General features: G+C 44.8%; 1 protein-coding gene across 4 annotated transcripts in view; it reads left to right on the top strand.

Annotated features, from left to right (window-relative positions):
- The window catches only part of SUSD1 (sushi domain containing 1), a 112,548-nt gene extending 95,373 nt beyond the window's left edge, over nt 1-17,175 (top strand). For 2 of the 4 annotated variants that reach the window (XM_036022053.1, XM_036022052.1), the window contains 2 exons: nt 5,035-5,128; nt 5,478-7,610. In XM_036022053.1, the coding sequence (XP_035877946.1) occupies nt 5,035-5,094 (60 nt within the window). In that variant the 3' untranslated portion in view covers nt 5,095-5,128; nt 5,478-7,610. Of the gene's footprint in view, nt 1-5,034; nt 5,129-5,477; nt 7,611-16,300 lie in introns of those variants that run through there. The other 2 variants (XM_036022051.1, XM_036022050.1) reach the window with 1 other exon arrangement.
- Nucleotides 17,176-17,655: the final 480 nt, after the last annotated feature.

The following is a 17,655-nucleotide window of genomic DNA, read 5'->3' as shown; positions in this document are numbered from 1 at the left end:
ACCCTAAAAGAGCTTTGTGAATATTACCAGGGAAACACCAGTTGGTTTGGTGGGAAATGCAAAGGCCTGGGCTCTCTTGCCCGAGACCTGCTACTAATCAGCCGAATGTCTTTGAAATTATAATTTAACTTGGCTCGATACCTTTGTCCGAGATCCCTAAGATCCCTTCCAGCCACAAAATGCTACGAGTCTGTGATTTCTTGAGTCACAAAGTGAGGTCATTTGGTATGTGTGAAATGATAATAAGCTATAATCAGGGAACATTCTTCAGTTGTAGGCAGAAACCTCTGAGTCAGTGTACATTTTCTCTTTCAGCCCACATTTTGCACCTTGGGCGTGCCTCTCTGATTTTAGTATTTCCTGCGACGGTTTCCCACAGTTCTACATTACTTTTTCACCCTGTTTCCAAGGCCTCAGTAGGACACCAATGTACCTTTCTAATTGCATCTCTCATTCTTCTGCATGCAAACCTGTACCCCAGCTCTTTGCTGAATATGGCCCCTGCCTTTTCTCCTTAATGTCTGCTCATATGATTACACGCTTACTTCCACCTGCACTGCCATATACCCTGTTGAAACCTCACCTGTTCTTCAAGATTAAGTGCCATCTTCTTCCTGAAGCTTTTCTTTTTTTTCTTTGTGGATAATATTTTATTGATTTAAAGTATATTTTATTGATTATGTTATTACAGTTGTCCCAATTTTTTCTCCCTTTTATCTCCCTCCTCCCTGCACCCCTGCTCCACCCTCCAGCATTCCCCATGCCCCTCAGTTCATGTCCATGGGTCATACATATAAGTTCTTTTTCCTATGCTACTCTTAGCCCCCCTGTCTATTTTGTACCTACCAATTATACTTCTTATTCCCTGTACCTATTCCACCCATTTTCCCTCCTGCACTGATAACCCTCTATGTGGTCTCCATTTCTGTGATTTCGTTCCTATTCTAGTTGTTGGCTTAGCTTGTTTTTTTAGGTTTGGTTGTTGATAGTTGTGAGTTTGGTGTCATTTTACTGTTCATATTTTTTATTTTCTTTTTCTTAAATAAGTCCCTTTAACATTTCATATAATAAGGCTTTGGTGATGGTGAACTACTTTAATTCGACATTATCTGGGAAGTACTTTATCTGCCCTTCTATTCTAAATGATAGTTCTGCTAGATAAAGTCATCTTATATGTAGGTCCTTGCTTTTCATAACTCTGAATATTTCTTTTCTGCCCTTTCTTGCCTATAAGGTTTTTTTTTGAGAAATCAGCTGATAGCCTTATGGGAACTCCTTTGTAGGTAACTGTCTCCTTTTCTCTTACTGCTTTTAATATTCTCTCCTTATCTTTAATCTTGGGTGTTTAATTATAATATGTCTTGGTGTGATCTTCTTGGGTCTAACTTCTTTGGGGCTCTTTGTGCTCCCTGGACTTGTGTGTCTATTTCCTTCGCCAGACTGGGGACGTTCTCCTTCATTAGTTTTTCAAATAAGTTTTCAATTTCTTGCTTTTCCTCTTCTTCTGACACCCCTGTATTTCACATGTTGAAATGTTTCAAGTTGCCCCAGAGGTTCCTAAGCCTCTTCTTACTTTTTTGAATTCTTATTTCTTCACTCTCTTCTGGTTAAATGTTTATTTCTTCCTTTTGTTCCAAATTGTTGATTTGAGTCCTGGTTTCCTTCCCTTCTCTGTTGGTTCCCTGCATATTTTCCTTTATGTCACTTTGTATAGCTTTCCCTACTTCCTTTATTTTGCGACCAAATTTTCAATCATTTCTTTGAGCATCTGATTACCAGTGTTTTGAACTCTGCTTCTTATAGGTTGTCCATCTCTTTATTGCTTAGTCCTTTTTCTGGAGTTTTGATCTGTTCTTTCATTTGGGTCATCTTTCTTTGTCCTGGGCACACCTGTTGTGTTGTAAGGGGTGGAGCCTTAGGTATTCTCTAGGGCCGGGCGACCCACGTCACTACGTTGTGGCGCTGTGTGTGGGGGAGGGGTCCGAGAGGGGCGAAGCTGCTTGCTCGGCTCTCACCCCACATTCCGTCACTTCCCTCGCTTCCCACAAGCAGATGGTGCCCTCCAAGTGCTGATTCCCAGGTAAGCGTGTTCGTGTATGTTCTAGGACCCTATGCGTCTCTCTAATGGACTCTTCTGTGAGACTGGGGGTTTCTCCCGCCAATGCAATTTCCACAGGTTCTTAAATCCAGAGGTTTTGAGTCCTTAATTTCCTGTGCTGAAACCTTGGGTTTAGCGGTCTGTCTCACTCCCTACTTGTTCTTACTGGCTTATCCCCAAACAAATGCTGGCCCACCCAGGTCGACCAACCCGTGCCTCGCCCACGTGGTCTGCCGCCATGCTGCGTGTCCTCTCCTCCATGCGGCTGCCAGTCTCTGCTCCTTCTAACAGCCTGCATGAATGTTTCTTTGACTCCTTGGTTGTTGGATTTCCATGCAGTTTGATTTCCTGGCTGTTCTGGTTATTTTTTTGTTTTTAAATTGATTGTTATCCTACTTTTGGTTGTGCAAGGAAGCAAAGCGTTTCTACCTAGACCTCCTTCTTGGCCTGAACTCTCACCTCTTTGTCCCGAAGCTTTTGCATTTGCTTCACAGACAGGATTTCTGTCTCCTCTTCTCTTTAGCCATTCTGCCGTACTTTAGAGCAACTAGTCCACTTGTCTTTTCTTAGGGGGTCTCGGTCCCACCATGCAAGGAACTGACTTTAGCCCATAACCTGAAGGAGCTGGGAAACAAATTCTTCCCCAGAGCCCCCACAGAGAAACGCAGCCCATCTGACATCTTGATTGCAGCCTTGTAAGACCCTGAGCAGAGGACCTGGTCACAGAGTGGCTGAACTACTGACCCACAGAATTGTGAGCTCATAAGTAGGTGCCGGTTGCTAAGTTTATGGTACTTTATGAAGCGGCGATGGAAAGTGAATTCAATAATGCCTTTCTATTTTGTTCCAACGTATTCATTCCTCTGCGATACTCTACTGTTTTAATATTTACCAATTGAAGTCACTTCCCCATTTATTTTTCTCCAATTGCTAATTTAACCACACAGCTCCTCCTTTCATTTTATAAAAAAATACAGTTTCTTAAAAGGTCAAGGTCTTTTTCTTCTGAATAGGAAATATAGCCAAACTATAAAAGCCATGTTTTTCTACAAAGTCTCCTGACAACACTTTCTGAGACAAGGAGTCTTGCAGGGTTCTTTAGCAAGATGCCTAGTCCATGGCTGCTTTTGCTGGGGACAGTGACTGTGCTGCGTCTCCAGTGGAACCCCACCGCTCTTACCCTGCTTGTGGGGATCTGGGCGGTGCCGCTCCACAGAACTGCCTGCAGCTGTGGGATGATTTTAAGGCCGTGAGCTCCGATTTCGTAGCCACTAGCCTGACTACCGATTTGAAATGTGTACTAGAAATTGAGTGTTTAAAACAGTGTGACAGAGAAACTGAATTTTCATTTTGATGAATTTAGATTTAAATATCCACACTGTGGTTAGTGACTACCGTATTGAACGGTGCAGATTAGATGACGAAAACGTTAAGTACCTTGAACTAGTCCCAAGCATGCCTCATTCGCTGCCAGCAAACAAGTCATCTGAGTTTTGAGGATCTCAAGTCCAGAGGCTACTGTTCTTCCTCTCAAGCCCCTTGCCTTTCCTGGCAACAGATCTTTGCTGTTTTCAGCTGTTCCAACACAGTGCTGGATTATCCAAAGGGCAGACGAAGCACATCCCTGGGGCGTTAGTAAAAGGGGGTACAAAATAATGAAATAATTTGATATGTGAACAGTAGCAGCCCAGCAAATCATCTGTCAAATTTGGACTTGGTTTCACTGTCTTACATCTATTCCATGGCTTGGTGATACTTTTATTTTTAATTCTATACATACAGAGTCAGCTCTTAATATCTCTTCAATGTCTGGTAGCACCATGTCACACAGACTTTTATTCTTCCAAAGAGGAATTTGAACTACTGCAGCCCGAGGCCCCATCCCTATCGGCCTGTGGATCAAAGGTCAGGGCCTGCACCCCTGAGTGGTAGGAGGGAGGGGCCCACTCTGCTGTAGACAGAGCAGTCAGATATGCAGGGGGAAGGCATGGTGCTGTGGTCAAAAGCAAAGACCCTGGAGCCAGACAGTTCCGGTTGGAATTCTGGCTCTGTCCTTTGCTAGCTGGGTAACCTTGGGCAAGTTGCTTAACCATTCTATGCCTCAGTTCCTTACCTGTAACATGGTAATAATAATAAAGGTATTCAGTGTGCTATTATTATAATACCTGTTCCAATTATTAGAGCACCCACTGGGCGCTTAAGAAAGGTAATTAGAACAGTGCCTGACACTTAGTGCATGTTAAGTAAGTGTTTGCAAATTAAAACAAGACCATCCATTTAGAGCATGAAACTCTGATTCAGTCACTGGGCCCAAATGTGCCACTCAAACGTGGGTATTTTCACGTTTATAACCAGGATCTCCCGCCATTGGCATGTGATGCATTCCAAATAGAAATATTTATGTCTTTCAAAGGCCTTTTCCCTTAGTTTTTGTATTTTATCCTCATGGCAGCCTGCTGAGCAGAGCTGGGAGGTACCGCTCTTGCTGATGTGTAGGGAAAGTGACATAACTATCCAACAGAGAGGAATTGTTTGTTATATTCACCTCCTGCAGTGAACTGTCACTTTTCAAGGGAAACATTCAAGTGATGTCAGAATGACTTGTCCCTCAATGCAAAGGAGAACTGCCCATAAAAGTCAATCAAGTGTAATTGACTTGAGAGAAGACCAACAAAAGCAACACAGGATGCTGCTGCATTTGTACGCTAGGCGAGATCAGTTTTTTTCACTCCGTGCCTCTTGCATGTGTCCTGCTTTTATGCTTCCTTTTTAGAAATACCCTGGGGCTGAGTTGTGCTAGGCCCTACATCCTCAGGGCAAACCCAGGGGGCAGGAGGCATTTTGGGGATGGTTTGTTGAATGGGGCCAAGCTTGGGGTTAAGACAGAGTGAGCCCAGGTGGCCGTGCACCTCTCAGTGTGTGGTTTTGTCCCGCAGATTCGTCGCTCACACTGCAGCAGATGGCAGGCGTTGGGCTGGGCTCCATGGCTGTTGTGATTGTCCTCGCATTCCTCTCCTTCTTAGCAGCGTGGTATGTGAGACTGTTTTTGAGAAATAAGCGGAGCGGTGGGGGGTGGGGTTGGAGTCAGGAGGAACAGCTGGGATTGAGAAGGATCAAAGTGATGTGGGTGGAGGGCGTTCTGGGCTCAGCAGACACTCGGCAGGCTGAAGGCATGAGTCACTGCACCTTAGGGTTGGGGGGATGCGCTCCTGTCTCGGGAGAAGACCAAGGTCGGTGATGGCTGCCCTGGCCACTCACAGAGTCATCATGGCTGATCTCTCGTGCAGCTTCTCATGACTGGGCATAGGTTACTCTGAGGGATGCACTGTGGGAAAACCAAGGTGTGTCAATGGCCTCTCTTTTCCTCCTCCATGTCTAGATTGCAAATGGGTGCCACGTGTGGCAGATGCACTGCTGTCGGGGCAGATGTTATGACAGCTTCTCAGGTGCCTGCACACAGCACCTTCTACCCAGGTGTGTGGCGGGGCCTGCAGACTTCCCTCGTTCCCAGCTTGGCCCCATTCCTGGATTCAAGATGGGGCCGCCTCTGTGGAACCCCCCAAAAGGAGGAAACTCAGGAATTGCTGACGTCTTCCCTGCTACATGACCAGTTCTGTGCCTATGAACTTGAGACCCTTGATATACAATGGAATATTGACCATGGGCTACTGATCACGTGGGCTGGGCCTGCATCTTCTTCTGAGTGATGCCTGAGACACAGCTCCTCTGGACATTGAATGCAAGAGGGTCTCTGAGTCTTATTTTGTAGCATCTCTGTTAAATAATTCAGAATCTATTCTTTTACAATAAGCAATGAGATAGACTTGCGTTTAGGTTCAAATTTGGCTTTATGAAGGAGCGCTCTGAAAAAGATAGCGATCATTGATCCAGGCAAACTTGTCGAACACTTTCAAAGCAGCCCTTTTTCTAAAATTAATTGACAGCTAGTTAGGAAATAGACCAGCCTGGCCACTCCAGTAAGTTCCCCGCCGCGTCTGTTTGGTACAGTTCCACTAGTCTAAAGTATTCAAAAGCCGTAAGTGTTCATCCCAGTAAAAATTGTCTGTGAATTTAGACAGTTCTTCTGTGGCATGTGAATATTTATAACAGCCTTGGTTAATTTCTTTTATTAATGAGGGTCTCGTACAAATGCTATGTGCCTCCCATTAGATTCAGTGGCCATGGTAACACGGGTCTGAAACAATCTCGAGCCCATGGTAGAACCCAAGTGTTCACAGGGACGGGGGAACAATGTGGGTGACACGATCAGTCCTTTCATCTACAACCTCGGTAACCATGACCGTGCCCTGTCACAGCCCTGACCCACTGGGTGTAAGCCGACCTGGGCCCCGGTCACTGTGCTGAATTGGCGGGTGCAGTGTAGTAGCTTTGCCTTTTAAAGCCGGAATGAGTCTTCTTTAACTTTCCTCCCTACCCGACAGTGTAACTCCCAGGCCCAGTAGCAAATGAAAAAGAAAGGCTGAGGCTTGTGACGTCTCTAAGTGCAGTTTCTCCTCCTCCCTCCCTTCCTAGGCCGTGAGAAGAAAAAGCACGGGGGAGGCGACAGGAGCACAGTCGTGTTGTACAACCTCCGGGCGCACGTATAAGAACGTGGCCCTGGGCTCGGGCAACGTCGTGGTCCCGAGGAAGAGGGACAGCCTTTCCAATGTGGTGGGCGGGGCACTGGTGAGGGGCAGGTTTGAGGACCCTGGGCTCGTAAGCAGAGGAGGAGACAACAGGTGGAAACTGTCTGTGAAGTTGCTCCGCACGGGGGGCGGGGGGGGGGGGGGGTTTCCGCCCAGAGCACATCCATTCAGTTGGGAAGAGTCAGAGAGGTGGAGGTAATACCCTGGCACTTGGGGGCGCAGTGCCAGCTGTCAGCCCCTGGCCCCTGCCAGTATCAGGCAGTATTGGGAATAACTGTCCTTTGTCCTCTGAAGTGCTACCTCAGACTACAACTTAGGATCCACATTTAGAGCTCTCACCTCAAGTGAATTCTAGAGTAGAGCTCTCAACAGACTAATATGAATAGCTTCTACCTTCCATTTTTATGTGCAGCAATTCAAACTCATACTCCCTTCACAGCTCGAATTAAATTCGGACTCATCACGCATTATTGTAATGGTATAGGGTAGGATCTCTGATGAGTAAGGATTTTCCTGAAAGCCTCCTCAATCCCAAGAGAGAATCTAAGCCTTCCCCTCTCCTCCTCCTGCTACTCCTCCTCCTTTTTTAATTTTTTTACCAGTTCATAAACACCATATGTTTTCATAGCTACACCCTCCCTAATTTGCAGCTCTGGGATTAGCTGCCAAATAAGCTACAGTTGTCCACATGGAAACTTAGCATAATTGTCATTGAAAAAAAAAAAAGAAAGAAAAGAAATCCCACTTGCTTAGCATCAAAAATTTCTAGTTAAAATAACAGACTATTAAGTAAAATATTAAGTAAAATGTACTTTTGGATGCGGTGTAGAAATACGAAAACAGTTCCTGCAAAAGTACTAAAAGAGCAAACACATGGTCTCTGTCAACTTCCTCTAATTGTTTCAAATTATAACACAGAGTCACTCAGTGTTAATCCTTAACAGAAGCAGGGGCTGAGCATTTGTGAAAAGGATGAGCTATTTTTCTGCAGCCCTGCCCTAATAGTTTTCTCCTAAATGTGAAAGCAGCTTTAATTTTCCTAAATTCACCTGGCAGCTTTACCACCATGCCTTTTTTGTTTTTTTTCCAAGTGGATTCCTGGTTAAGCAGAGAGGGCACCTCAGGGGCCTCACCGTGGGTCTCTCTGGGAGAACGCGGGTCCTTCTGGCAGAGGACAGGTCAGGCTGCCCCCTGACCTGTTACTCGCAGCTAACTAAAGCTGGGTGGTCCTGAGGTGGGGAACAGAGGCAGGAAGGGTCTCCCCTAGCCGCTGCCCTGGGCACAGTGCGTAGACATGAGGACTCCCATCCGGTCTTAGCTCCCTTCTCGCCTGGGAATCAAAACGGGGGTGGGGGGGGTTGCCCAAATACGGAGCAGATTGTCCCCTGGCTGATTGTGGGTGTGACTGTGTGTGCCCATGGTTTTTATTTCTCCCCGCCATCGTTTTTGTGTGTGCGTGTTCGTTCATTTCATTCTCACAACAGTTCTGTGTGGTGTAGCGGGAGTGACAGGGGTGACTGTTTCCCCGTTTTAGCATGGAGAAGTGGGTTCAGACAGATGCGTGACTTGAATTGGGGGGCCAAGACTTCTGACTGCAAGTCTAGTTCCCATTCCTGGGATTTAATAGGCCTTGAGCTGATGTTTAGACAGCCCTTGTGGTTCCTGGGAACCACATACCCTTGTGGTCAGGATATGTGACCACATATCCTTTACATATCCTTCCTATTTCAGGCCTCTACATACCCTTCCTATCTATCTATCTATCTATCTATCTATCTATCTACTATCTATCTACTATCTATCTATCTATCTATCTATCTATCTATCTATCTTAACTAGTGCCTTTAACTATATTATAGCACATGTCATTTTATACCTGTCTTTTCATTATAAAGGACATCCCCCATCACAAGCCACCAAACAGGAGATGGAGGTTAATTAGGGGAAACAGGTCACAGTGCCCCTCTGACTCAAGACCCAAACTTGCAGCTGGATATTTAAGACCAGGGCCGAAGTAATTATCTCGGAACTCCATATTAACTTTGAACAAAGTTAATTTTAAAGAAAATAAATAAAAAGATAAGAATTTGAAGTGCTCCTTTTTTATTGCTAAGCTCACATTCTGATTTTCTAAACCTTCTTCATTCTATGGGGTCCAGCAGAAGTAACGCCTGGTTGAGTGTGGGTGTGAGAATGTACAGGTTTTATTTGAACATCTCACCTAAACTGTCCTAGGGTATGCCTACGTGTGATATTGTTATGTTACAGAATTACATGCTTATGATTTTATAATAACAGATTTTGTAGTGAAAAGGCATTATTTGTGCCAGACCCTGTATTTATCTAAGAAAAAAAACAGTGGAAGTGGGAGAGGAACAAGGGTTTGGCCTTTCCTGTTCCCAAGCTTGTGGGCTGTTGATACAATGAAGCATATCAGATAAAAAGGAGTGTGCGCTCATTGTTTCAAAAAGAAAGAATGAATGGTTTTGGTGATGTGCGTGTGTGTGACTGTGCCCCTCTCCATGTTTCTTTGGCACACCTGCTCCCCCTCTTCCTTCTTTCCTTTTTTTCCAGAATGGGGACAAACCATGCATATAGTTTTGCAATATGTTTCTCTGATTCATCAACATACCTGGGACACATTTTTCATGGTATAATGATTGCACTGAAAGTTTGCACCATAATTCATTTAACCCCCACTCTGCTGTGCATTTCGAGTGTTCCCAGACGTGTACTGTCCTCATACAATTCTGCACACTTGCGTGCAGTTCTTACCTAGGCCGATCTCCTAGAGGTGACACTGCCATAATGAAAACCACTATTTACATTTTATATTGACTGTGTATTGTCATAGGAATCTCATAGGAAGTTTGTTTATACAAGTTTACACTCTCACCTGCAGAAAGCCCCAATGCAACTGGACATTTTTTATATCTTTTCTTCATTAGTCTGGCAGGTGAAAACTGAGGTGTCCCTGTTGTGTTTGCGCTTCTCTGACTATGTTGCATATTGATTGGTCATTTCTAATTCTGTCTTGGTGAATTGCCACTGAATTGCAAAAGGCATTTTTGTCTTTTTACTGATTTGAAAAACCTTTGGTAGCAAAGCTATTTTCACTCTTAGCTGTGTCATTTCCCTCCCCTCGTGTGTAGCATGCATGGCCACATTAACACTTTACACGTGTACAGTCAGATGTGTCAGTCTTCTTATGGCTTTTGCCCTTGGTGCTGTGCTCAGAACTTCCAGTCTCAAAGTAAGACATATAATGCAGAAGTTTAAAAAAATGTAAATCTTTAATCCATCTGAAGTTGATTTTAGTATAAGGAATAAGGTTGTGGGAGTCTTTTCACTATTATTGCCAAGTGGCTTAGCCCGTTGTCCTATGAATATTCATTGACTGTTAGTTTTTCCCTTAGTGATTTGAATCATATACTGAATTAGATACTGAAGTCTATTTCTGAGCTTTCCTTTTTGTTCTACTGATGTATTTCTGTGCCAGTACCACCTGCTGTAACTGTGAAATAGAGTTTTTTTTAATACCAAGTAAAAGTAAGTTATCCCTTTTTTCTGTTAACCCTCAGAGTGTTCTCAGCTTTTGTCATATATTTATTAATGTGTACATATTTATTACACATAGACTAAAGAATTATTTGATTAAGTTTCCCTCAAAAATCTTAATATATTTCTTGGGGGTGTGTTAAATAAAGAGTGTTCCTGTCCCAAAATGTGATGTGGGTTTCCATTTAATTTTTCATATGTGTATGTGTCTATAGAGTACTCTAGTCTTGAACCTGCAAGGTAATTCATGCTTACTTTTTGTTGTGTATGTCTTATATTTTATATGTTGTTATCCCATTTTATATTTTGTTACATTGTGTTGTCCTCTGTCACTACTTCAGCTTCTGCTCCTGAAAACGCACCCCACAGCCCTTACTGCTGTCTCGATCGGCGTTTTCTCGCCAGGACGGCTCCTCTCATGCTGCTGTTTTCCAGGGTATCTGCCTGGCCCACGGGAACCCCCAGGCCCTTGCCACGCCAAGCAGGCAGTTGCCCCATGGATAGCTGTGGTCGCAGACCAGCTTTCTTCCTCATTAGACCCTTTGTCCTGCCCTTGGTGGAAGCGTGGCTTGCTACAGAGTGGTTCCCAATTTTGGTTGGCCTGACGGCCTCAGCTTCTTGACACGTGGGTTTCTTAACCTTGGAATGAGATACCGGGCCACTGCATCTGCTGAAGCTTTAGGGGACACAAGTCAAATTCTCTAAGTGGAGGTCCCCTCGGAGCTCCTTTTTCCAGGATTGCCCTGAGGAAGACCCCTGACCCCTACCATGGTGGTGGGGGAGGGAAAAAGTGCTCAGCACGCCCATAGCTTTCTCGAAAGAACTTCTTTTGGCTTTTTCCACTTAAACTACATCCTGGGTATTGGGTTAAGGGTCTGTCATTTTAGAATATGGGAATATTTGCAACTGATTATTTTCTTCTCAGTTTTTTAGAAGGTTGGTCAAGACAAAGCAAAAGGAGTCCAATTCGGGGTCAAAGGATAGGAAAATATAGTTCACAGAAAGAAAAGCAAATGGCTCTTAAACACAAGAAAAGATGCTCAACATCACTTTTTAAAGAAATGCAAGTTAGGGAGATATCATTTTTCAGTGGTCAATTTGGGGGAAATCTAGAAGTTTAACAACACACCCCTTTTTTTTTTGAGGCCGTGAGAACACAAGCACTCAGACATTGTTAGTGAGAGCACAGAATGGCCTGACTTCTGTGGAGGGGAATCTGGCAATATGTACATTGCCTTCGTCCAGGTGCCTCTGTCCTTCAAACCAGCAGTCTCCCTTCTGGGACCTGGTCTAAGGGTTCCCCTGCACGTGTCCAAAATGACTCATGGTCAGGGCTATTCATCATGACATACTTTATAATAGCAAAAGTCCCAACACCACTCAAATGCCTCTCGGGAGGAAACGAGTTAAACTATGATACTCCCATGCACACAATGGAATACCACGCAGCTGTAAAAAAGGAACGAGGGAGAACTCCATGCATTGATACAGAGTATAGTCTAAGATGTACTGTTTGAATGGCAAGGTGGAGGACAGTGCATACGGTATGCTATCTTTTGTGTAAGAAAGAGGGGGAATGAAAATATTTATGCAGCTTTACATAAAGAAACACTGGAATGAGAACGACGAGTTAATGAAAATGGCTACACATTGATCACAGGAGAAAGGGGTGGAGGTAAGGGGGGTGAGAGTTTTTTGAATGTTCCTTATTTTGTTTTGAATATTAAAATATAAGTATATTATTATTCAAAAACCTAAAAATAAAATTTCACAAGAGAAAGAAAGCGTTCCCTTTCTTGCCCCGATAGGTACTGCTCGGCTTCCTTCTCAGTCTAAACCCAAGACATTTAAGATGTGGACAAGACTGATATAATTCTCCATTCCACAACTGATGAAGCAGCCAGTGCTGGCTTCTAAGATTTCTGAAAATGCCATGGGGTAGAGGTGGCCATGTGACATTCCCACGATCAACTTCTAGTTCAGTCGATGGCCCCTGTTCTGCCTGCATTGACCTGCTCATGGGACTCAGGTCCTTTTCATGATTCCCACTCACGGTCTTACTAAGGACATTGGTCATTTAGACAATGTGCATGGAGAGTGCATTGGTTTCCTATTGATACTGTAACTGCTTGCCACAAACATGGTGGCTTATACCCACACACATTTATTATTTTAGAGTTCAGGAAGTCAGAAGTCTATCATGAGTCTTGCTGGACTCAAGTCAAGGCATTGGCAGAGGTGTGTTCCTTTAGAAAGCTCTAGGGAGAATCCATTTCTTTGCCGTTCCCAGCTTCTGGAGGCTGTCTACGCTCCTTTGTGCTGGCCTCTCCTCTGTCTTCAAAGCCAATGGTGTGGCATATTCAAACCTTTCTCTGACCCTGACCCTCCTGACCCTGCTCCTTTCACATGTAAGCCTTGTGATTACATTGGGCTTACCTGGAAATCCAGGATAATCGCTCCATCTCAAAATTCTTAATGTTATCACACCTACTAAGTTCCTTTTGCCATTCAAGGTAACTTATTTTCAGGTGCTTGGATTAGTATGTGGATGTCTTTGATGACCATTATTCTGCTGGCTACAGATGGTGTTATATTTAAATAATGCAAACAGTTAATTGTGCATATCAGTTATTCCTGTTCTTCAAAGTTCCCCTCTATCCCTTCCTATCTTCATTCTTTATCAAATATGCTAAATTCCTGGAATGTGGAACAATTTAGCTATGTCTTCATTTTTTACTAATTTTCCCATCAATGCTCTAAGCATCCACATTTACCCAAAAGTTTATCAGAGTAGTTTTAAAGTTTCTTATTTAAAAAATCAAGCTGTATGGAAGTCTGATAACCAAGGAGTTGAAGTGGAAACATTCGAGCACACCAGTGGGAGGGGTGGAGACAGGCAGCTGGAGTGGACAGGGCATGCTGCAAGGTGGCGTTTGGTGGACTGGATGGTCCCCTATTTGTGTTCAAATAAGTCAGAAGGAACAACTGGGGAGTGAGACAACACACCCCAGGGTTCCAGCACAGGGAAAATAAAGTCTCAAAAATCTCTGGATGTAAAAATCTGTGGGGGTTGCAGTGGCAGGAGAAACTCCGTCTCACAGGAGAGCCCATTGGAGGGACCCACGGGGTCCTAGAACGTACAGAGATCTACTCACCTTGGAATCAGCACCAGAAGGACCCAACTTGTTTGTGGGTAGCAGGGGAAATGACTGAAAGTGGGACAAGAGCCCAGCAAGTGGCACCATTCCTTCTCCGACCCCTCCCCGACACACAGCGCCGTAACGGCAGTGATGTGGGTTATGCACCCTGGCGAATGCCTAAGGCTCTGCCCCTTACAATGTAACAGGTGCAATGAGGTAACGAAATGCCCAAATGAAAGAACAGCTCAAAGAACTAAGAAAAAGAACTAAGCAACTAGGAGATAGCCAACCTATAAGAAACAGAGTTCAAACACTGGTAAATAGGATGCTTACAGAAACGGTTGAGCACAGCCACAAAATGAAGAAGTGAAGTCTATATAAAGTGAAATAGAGGAAAATATGCAGGGAATCACCAGAGAAGGGAAGGAAACCAGGACTCAAATCAACAATTTGGAACAAAAGGAAGAAATAAACATTCAACCAGAACAGAGGGAAGAAACAAGAATTCAAAAAAAAAAAAAAAAAAGGAGAGGCTTAGGAACCTCTGGGACAACTTGAAACATTTCAACATCTGAAACATAGGGGTGTCAGAAGAAGAGGAAAAGCAAGAAATTGAAAACTTATTTGAAAAAGTAATGAAGGAGAGCTTCCCCAGTCTGGTGAAAGAAATAGACACACAAGTCCAGGGAGCACAAAGAGCCCCAAAGAAGTTAGACCCAAGGAGATCACACCAAGACATATTATAATTAAATACCCAAGATTAAAGATAAGGAGAGAATATTAAAAGCAGCAAGAGAAAAGGAGACAGTTACCCACAAAGGAGTTCCCATAAGGCTCTCAGCTGATTTCTCAAAAAAAAAAAAAAAAAAAAAACCTTGCATGTGAGAAGGGACTGGAAAAAAGTATTCAAAGTCATGAAAAGCAAGGACCTACATCCAAGATGACTCCGTCCAGCAAAGCTAATTTAGAATGGAAGGGCAGAAAAAGTACTTCCCAGATAAGGTACAGTAAAAGGAGTTCACCATCACCAAGCCCTTATTATGTGAAATGTTAAAGGGACTTATTTAAGAAAAAGAAGATCAAAACTATGAACAGTAAAATGATAACAAACACAACTGAATAAAAAAAAAAAACCAAAACAAACTAAACAACTAGAACAGGAACAAACTGACAGAAATAGAGATCACCTGGAGGTCTTATCAGTGGGAGAAGGGGAGAAGGAAGGGGGGAAGGTACAAGGAATAAGTAGCATAAATGGTAGGTACAAAACAGACAGGGGGAGGTTAAGAATAGTACAGGAAATGAAGAAGCCAAAGAATTTCTATGTACAACCCCTGGACATGAACTAAGGGGGGCGATGCTCAAGGGAGAGGTGGTGCAGGGTGGAGGGAGATAAAGGGGAGAAAAATTACAACAACTATAATAGCATAATCAATAAAATACACTTTAGAACATTTCTTATTTTATTATTTTATTATTTATTTTTACAGAGCAGGAAGGGGGGGGAGAAAGAGGAAGGAAGAGTCACCAGGCTGAATCTGTAACTACATCTGTGCATACATTTACTGGTTGATCTTTGGTAGGGTTCTGTACCAGAGACCAAGCGTAAAACTCTGCATATCAGGAAGATGCCCTAACCAACTTCTCTATTCAGGCAGAACTATCAAAGTACATTTCAAACAAGCATGTTTTTTTCCTTAAGAAGTCTATTGTCAATGGCTAATTCATTTTACATTAAATCAACCAGGTTTTGGGGGTTAATTTAACCAGTTAAATGAAAGTAAATAATTCTTCATGGTTACCTAGTAGCTTGAAACTATACAATTAAACAAAAGACCTAAGACAGCAAGCACAGAACAAGCGCGTCGGGGTGGGGGCTGCAGGGTAGGGAACAGACATAAAAACAGGTGAGCACATTTCAGCACAAACCCTTTAAGTCTGTAGCAGAAGGCTACTTGCCAAGCCCAGAACCTTTACCCATCGTGCGTATTCTTGGATGCCAAAGCTGGGCCATTGGTGTGACTTTTGAACCCCGAGTCCTCAAAATCAGTGTGGGAAAGTCCACAAACAATACTCTCCAGCTGTGTGAATCTGGCTGAAAACAGGTGATCCAACAAACCAACATTTACTACCCCACAGTTAAATTCATGCTATGAAAAAACTAAAGGTTTTTTTTTTTGTAATTTTTTTGGTAATTTTTTTTGTAATTTTTTTGTAATTTTTTTTTTGTAATTTTTTTGTAATTTTTTTTGTCATTTTTTTTTTAACCAGAGGAAACAACATACCCTTTGCAAAAGGTGAAGGATCAAGAAGACAGGCCCTGAGCAAAAGTCATTACAACAGCTCCTAGAGTGGCCCGGCTGCGCCGGCGAGAGCCCCGCACTCTGCTGCGCTGCTTCAGGGGCAGCCTGTGGGGGGCGCTGCAAGCCAGGTCACATCGCACGCACAGCTGCTCTAAATTCGAGTCCTAAAAGTCTGCCAGCTCTTCCTGACACAAGTCCCACTTGTCTTCAGAGCCCATCAAGTCATTGTCCCCATCAGTAGCCAAAAGCATAAGCAACATCTTTCCCAGCTTGGAGGTGACAGCCTGTTCATCGTAGTCAAAGGAGCTGCTGTGCTCTCTTTCCTCAATGAGCTCCCAGAAGTGGTTCCTTTCTTAGGGCCAGCATCTGCTCGATGTTCCCACATTCTACTGGGGCTCCTCTCTACGGCCATCAGGGTATGCATGCTTATAAAAACAGTACCTTGTAAACGGGCAGGTCCCATGTCCCTCGTCGAAATATCGGCATACCTTGTTGTTCATTGCGTCCTTGTACTGCTGGATGAGCTTCTGCTTCTCTTCTGTCTCCTCCACCCAGAACTCACTTGGAACGACAAAGTCAGACATGATCCGGCATTCGGGGCAGGACTTGACGATGTTGATGGCAAATTCCCCATCACTCCTCCACCTGCGGATGCACTTGAGACAGTAGGTGTGGTTGCAGTTAGGAAGGATCCCAAAGCGGCACTCGCTGAGGTTGGCTTTGTCGTAGACCACCTCTTTGCAGATCCCACACACCTTGTCCTTGCTGCGCTGGACGGCAAACGAGAGCTCCATGTTCTTCTCGTGGGTCTCGATGCAAGATCTGATGTGCAGCGACCTCTGGGCAGCGTCCGTGGGATGGAGAGCCTGCAGTCCACACAGATCACAGATGTCTCCGTGGAGATCCACACAGTTGTCTCCGTAGCGGCACTGTCCGATCGCTGCATAGCGGCACAGTGGCCGCCCGTGGGAGCCTCGGTTGGTCACGGAAGCCTGCAGTGCTGCTTCGGCGCGGGCAGGAGCAACGCGGCCGCGGTACGGCTGCCCAGGAACGAACTCGGGGGCATTCACCCAGTCTTCCGAAGCTGCTCCGACAGTGGCCAGGTTTGAATGTCTTGACTCAGCCTCGCCCGGATTCGCGTCAGCGATCACTCCAACCACCCACGAGAGCCTTGAGAGAGCGACGAGGAACAGGTTCGCATTTCGATTCATCGCAGCGGCTTCCTGTCGCAGCGGTTCGCGGTGTTCATACCTGCAGTGGTCTCGGTAGATGCAGTACCCTCGCTGGAAGTACTTGCACACCGCGCGGGGACGGTGGTCGGAGAGGTCGTGCGAATAGCGGCAGCGATCGCCTTCCCTGCAAATGCCGTACTTGAAAAATTTGCAGGTGACTTGCTTCGTCCAGTCGTTGTCGCCTCCTTGGGCTCCGGCCTCCGCCGCCGCCGCCGCCGCCGCCGCCGCCGCCGCCGGGACAGGTGCTGGGGCGCCTGCTGCCACCTCTGCGGCTGCCGCTTCGGCCCCCGATGGTTGGCTCGTCGGGCTCGTCGCTCCGGGAGCTGCAGCCTCCGCCATGACCGCTCGTCCAGCACAGCAATGGCACTGGAGCTTCCGGACCAGAGGATTTATTATGGGCAGGAGAAGGCGGGAGAGGAGGGATGGGACAAGGACACGGAAGCGCCAGCCCCCGACACCGCCTTACATTTTTTATATGCCGAGTAAAGGTTACCGTTTTTGTTTTTTTTTTCCTGTTAATGCCCAGCATGTTCTCAGCTTGTATTATATATTTATTCGTGCTTACGTATTTCTTGTACATAAACGAAAGAATTACTTGGTTCAGTTCCCCTCCAAATCTTAATCTATTTTTTTTTGTGGGGGGGGCCGCTATTTTCCAAGAACATACCTTTGGTACCT

Source organism: Phyllostomus discolor, chromosome 3 (assembly GCF_004126475.2).
Source record: "Phyllostomus discolor isolate MPI-MPIP mPhyDis1 chromosome 3, mPhyDis1.pri.v3, whole genome shotgun sequence".
Classification (NCBI taxonomy): Eukaryota; Metazoa; Chordata; class Mammalia; order Chiroptera; family Phyllostomidae; genus Phyllostomus; species Phyllostomus discolor.
This window is presented reverse-complemented; position numbering and strand designations above follow the sequence as displayed.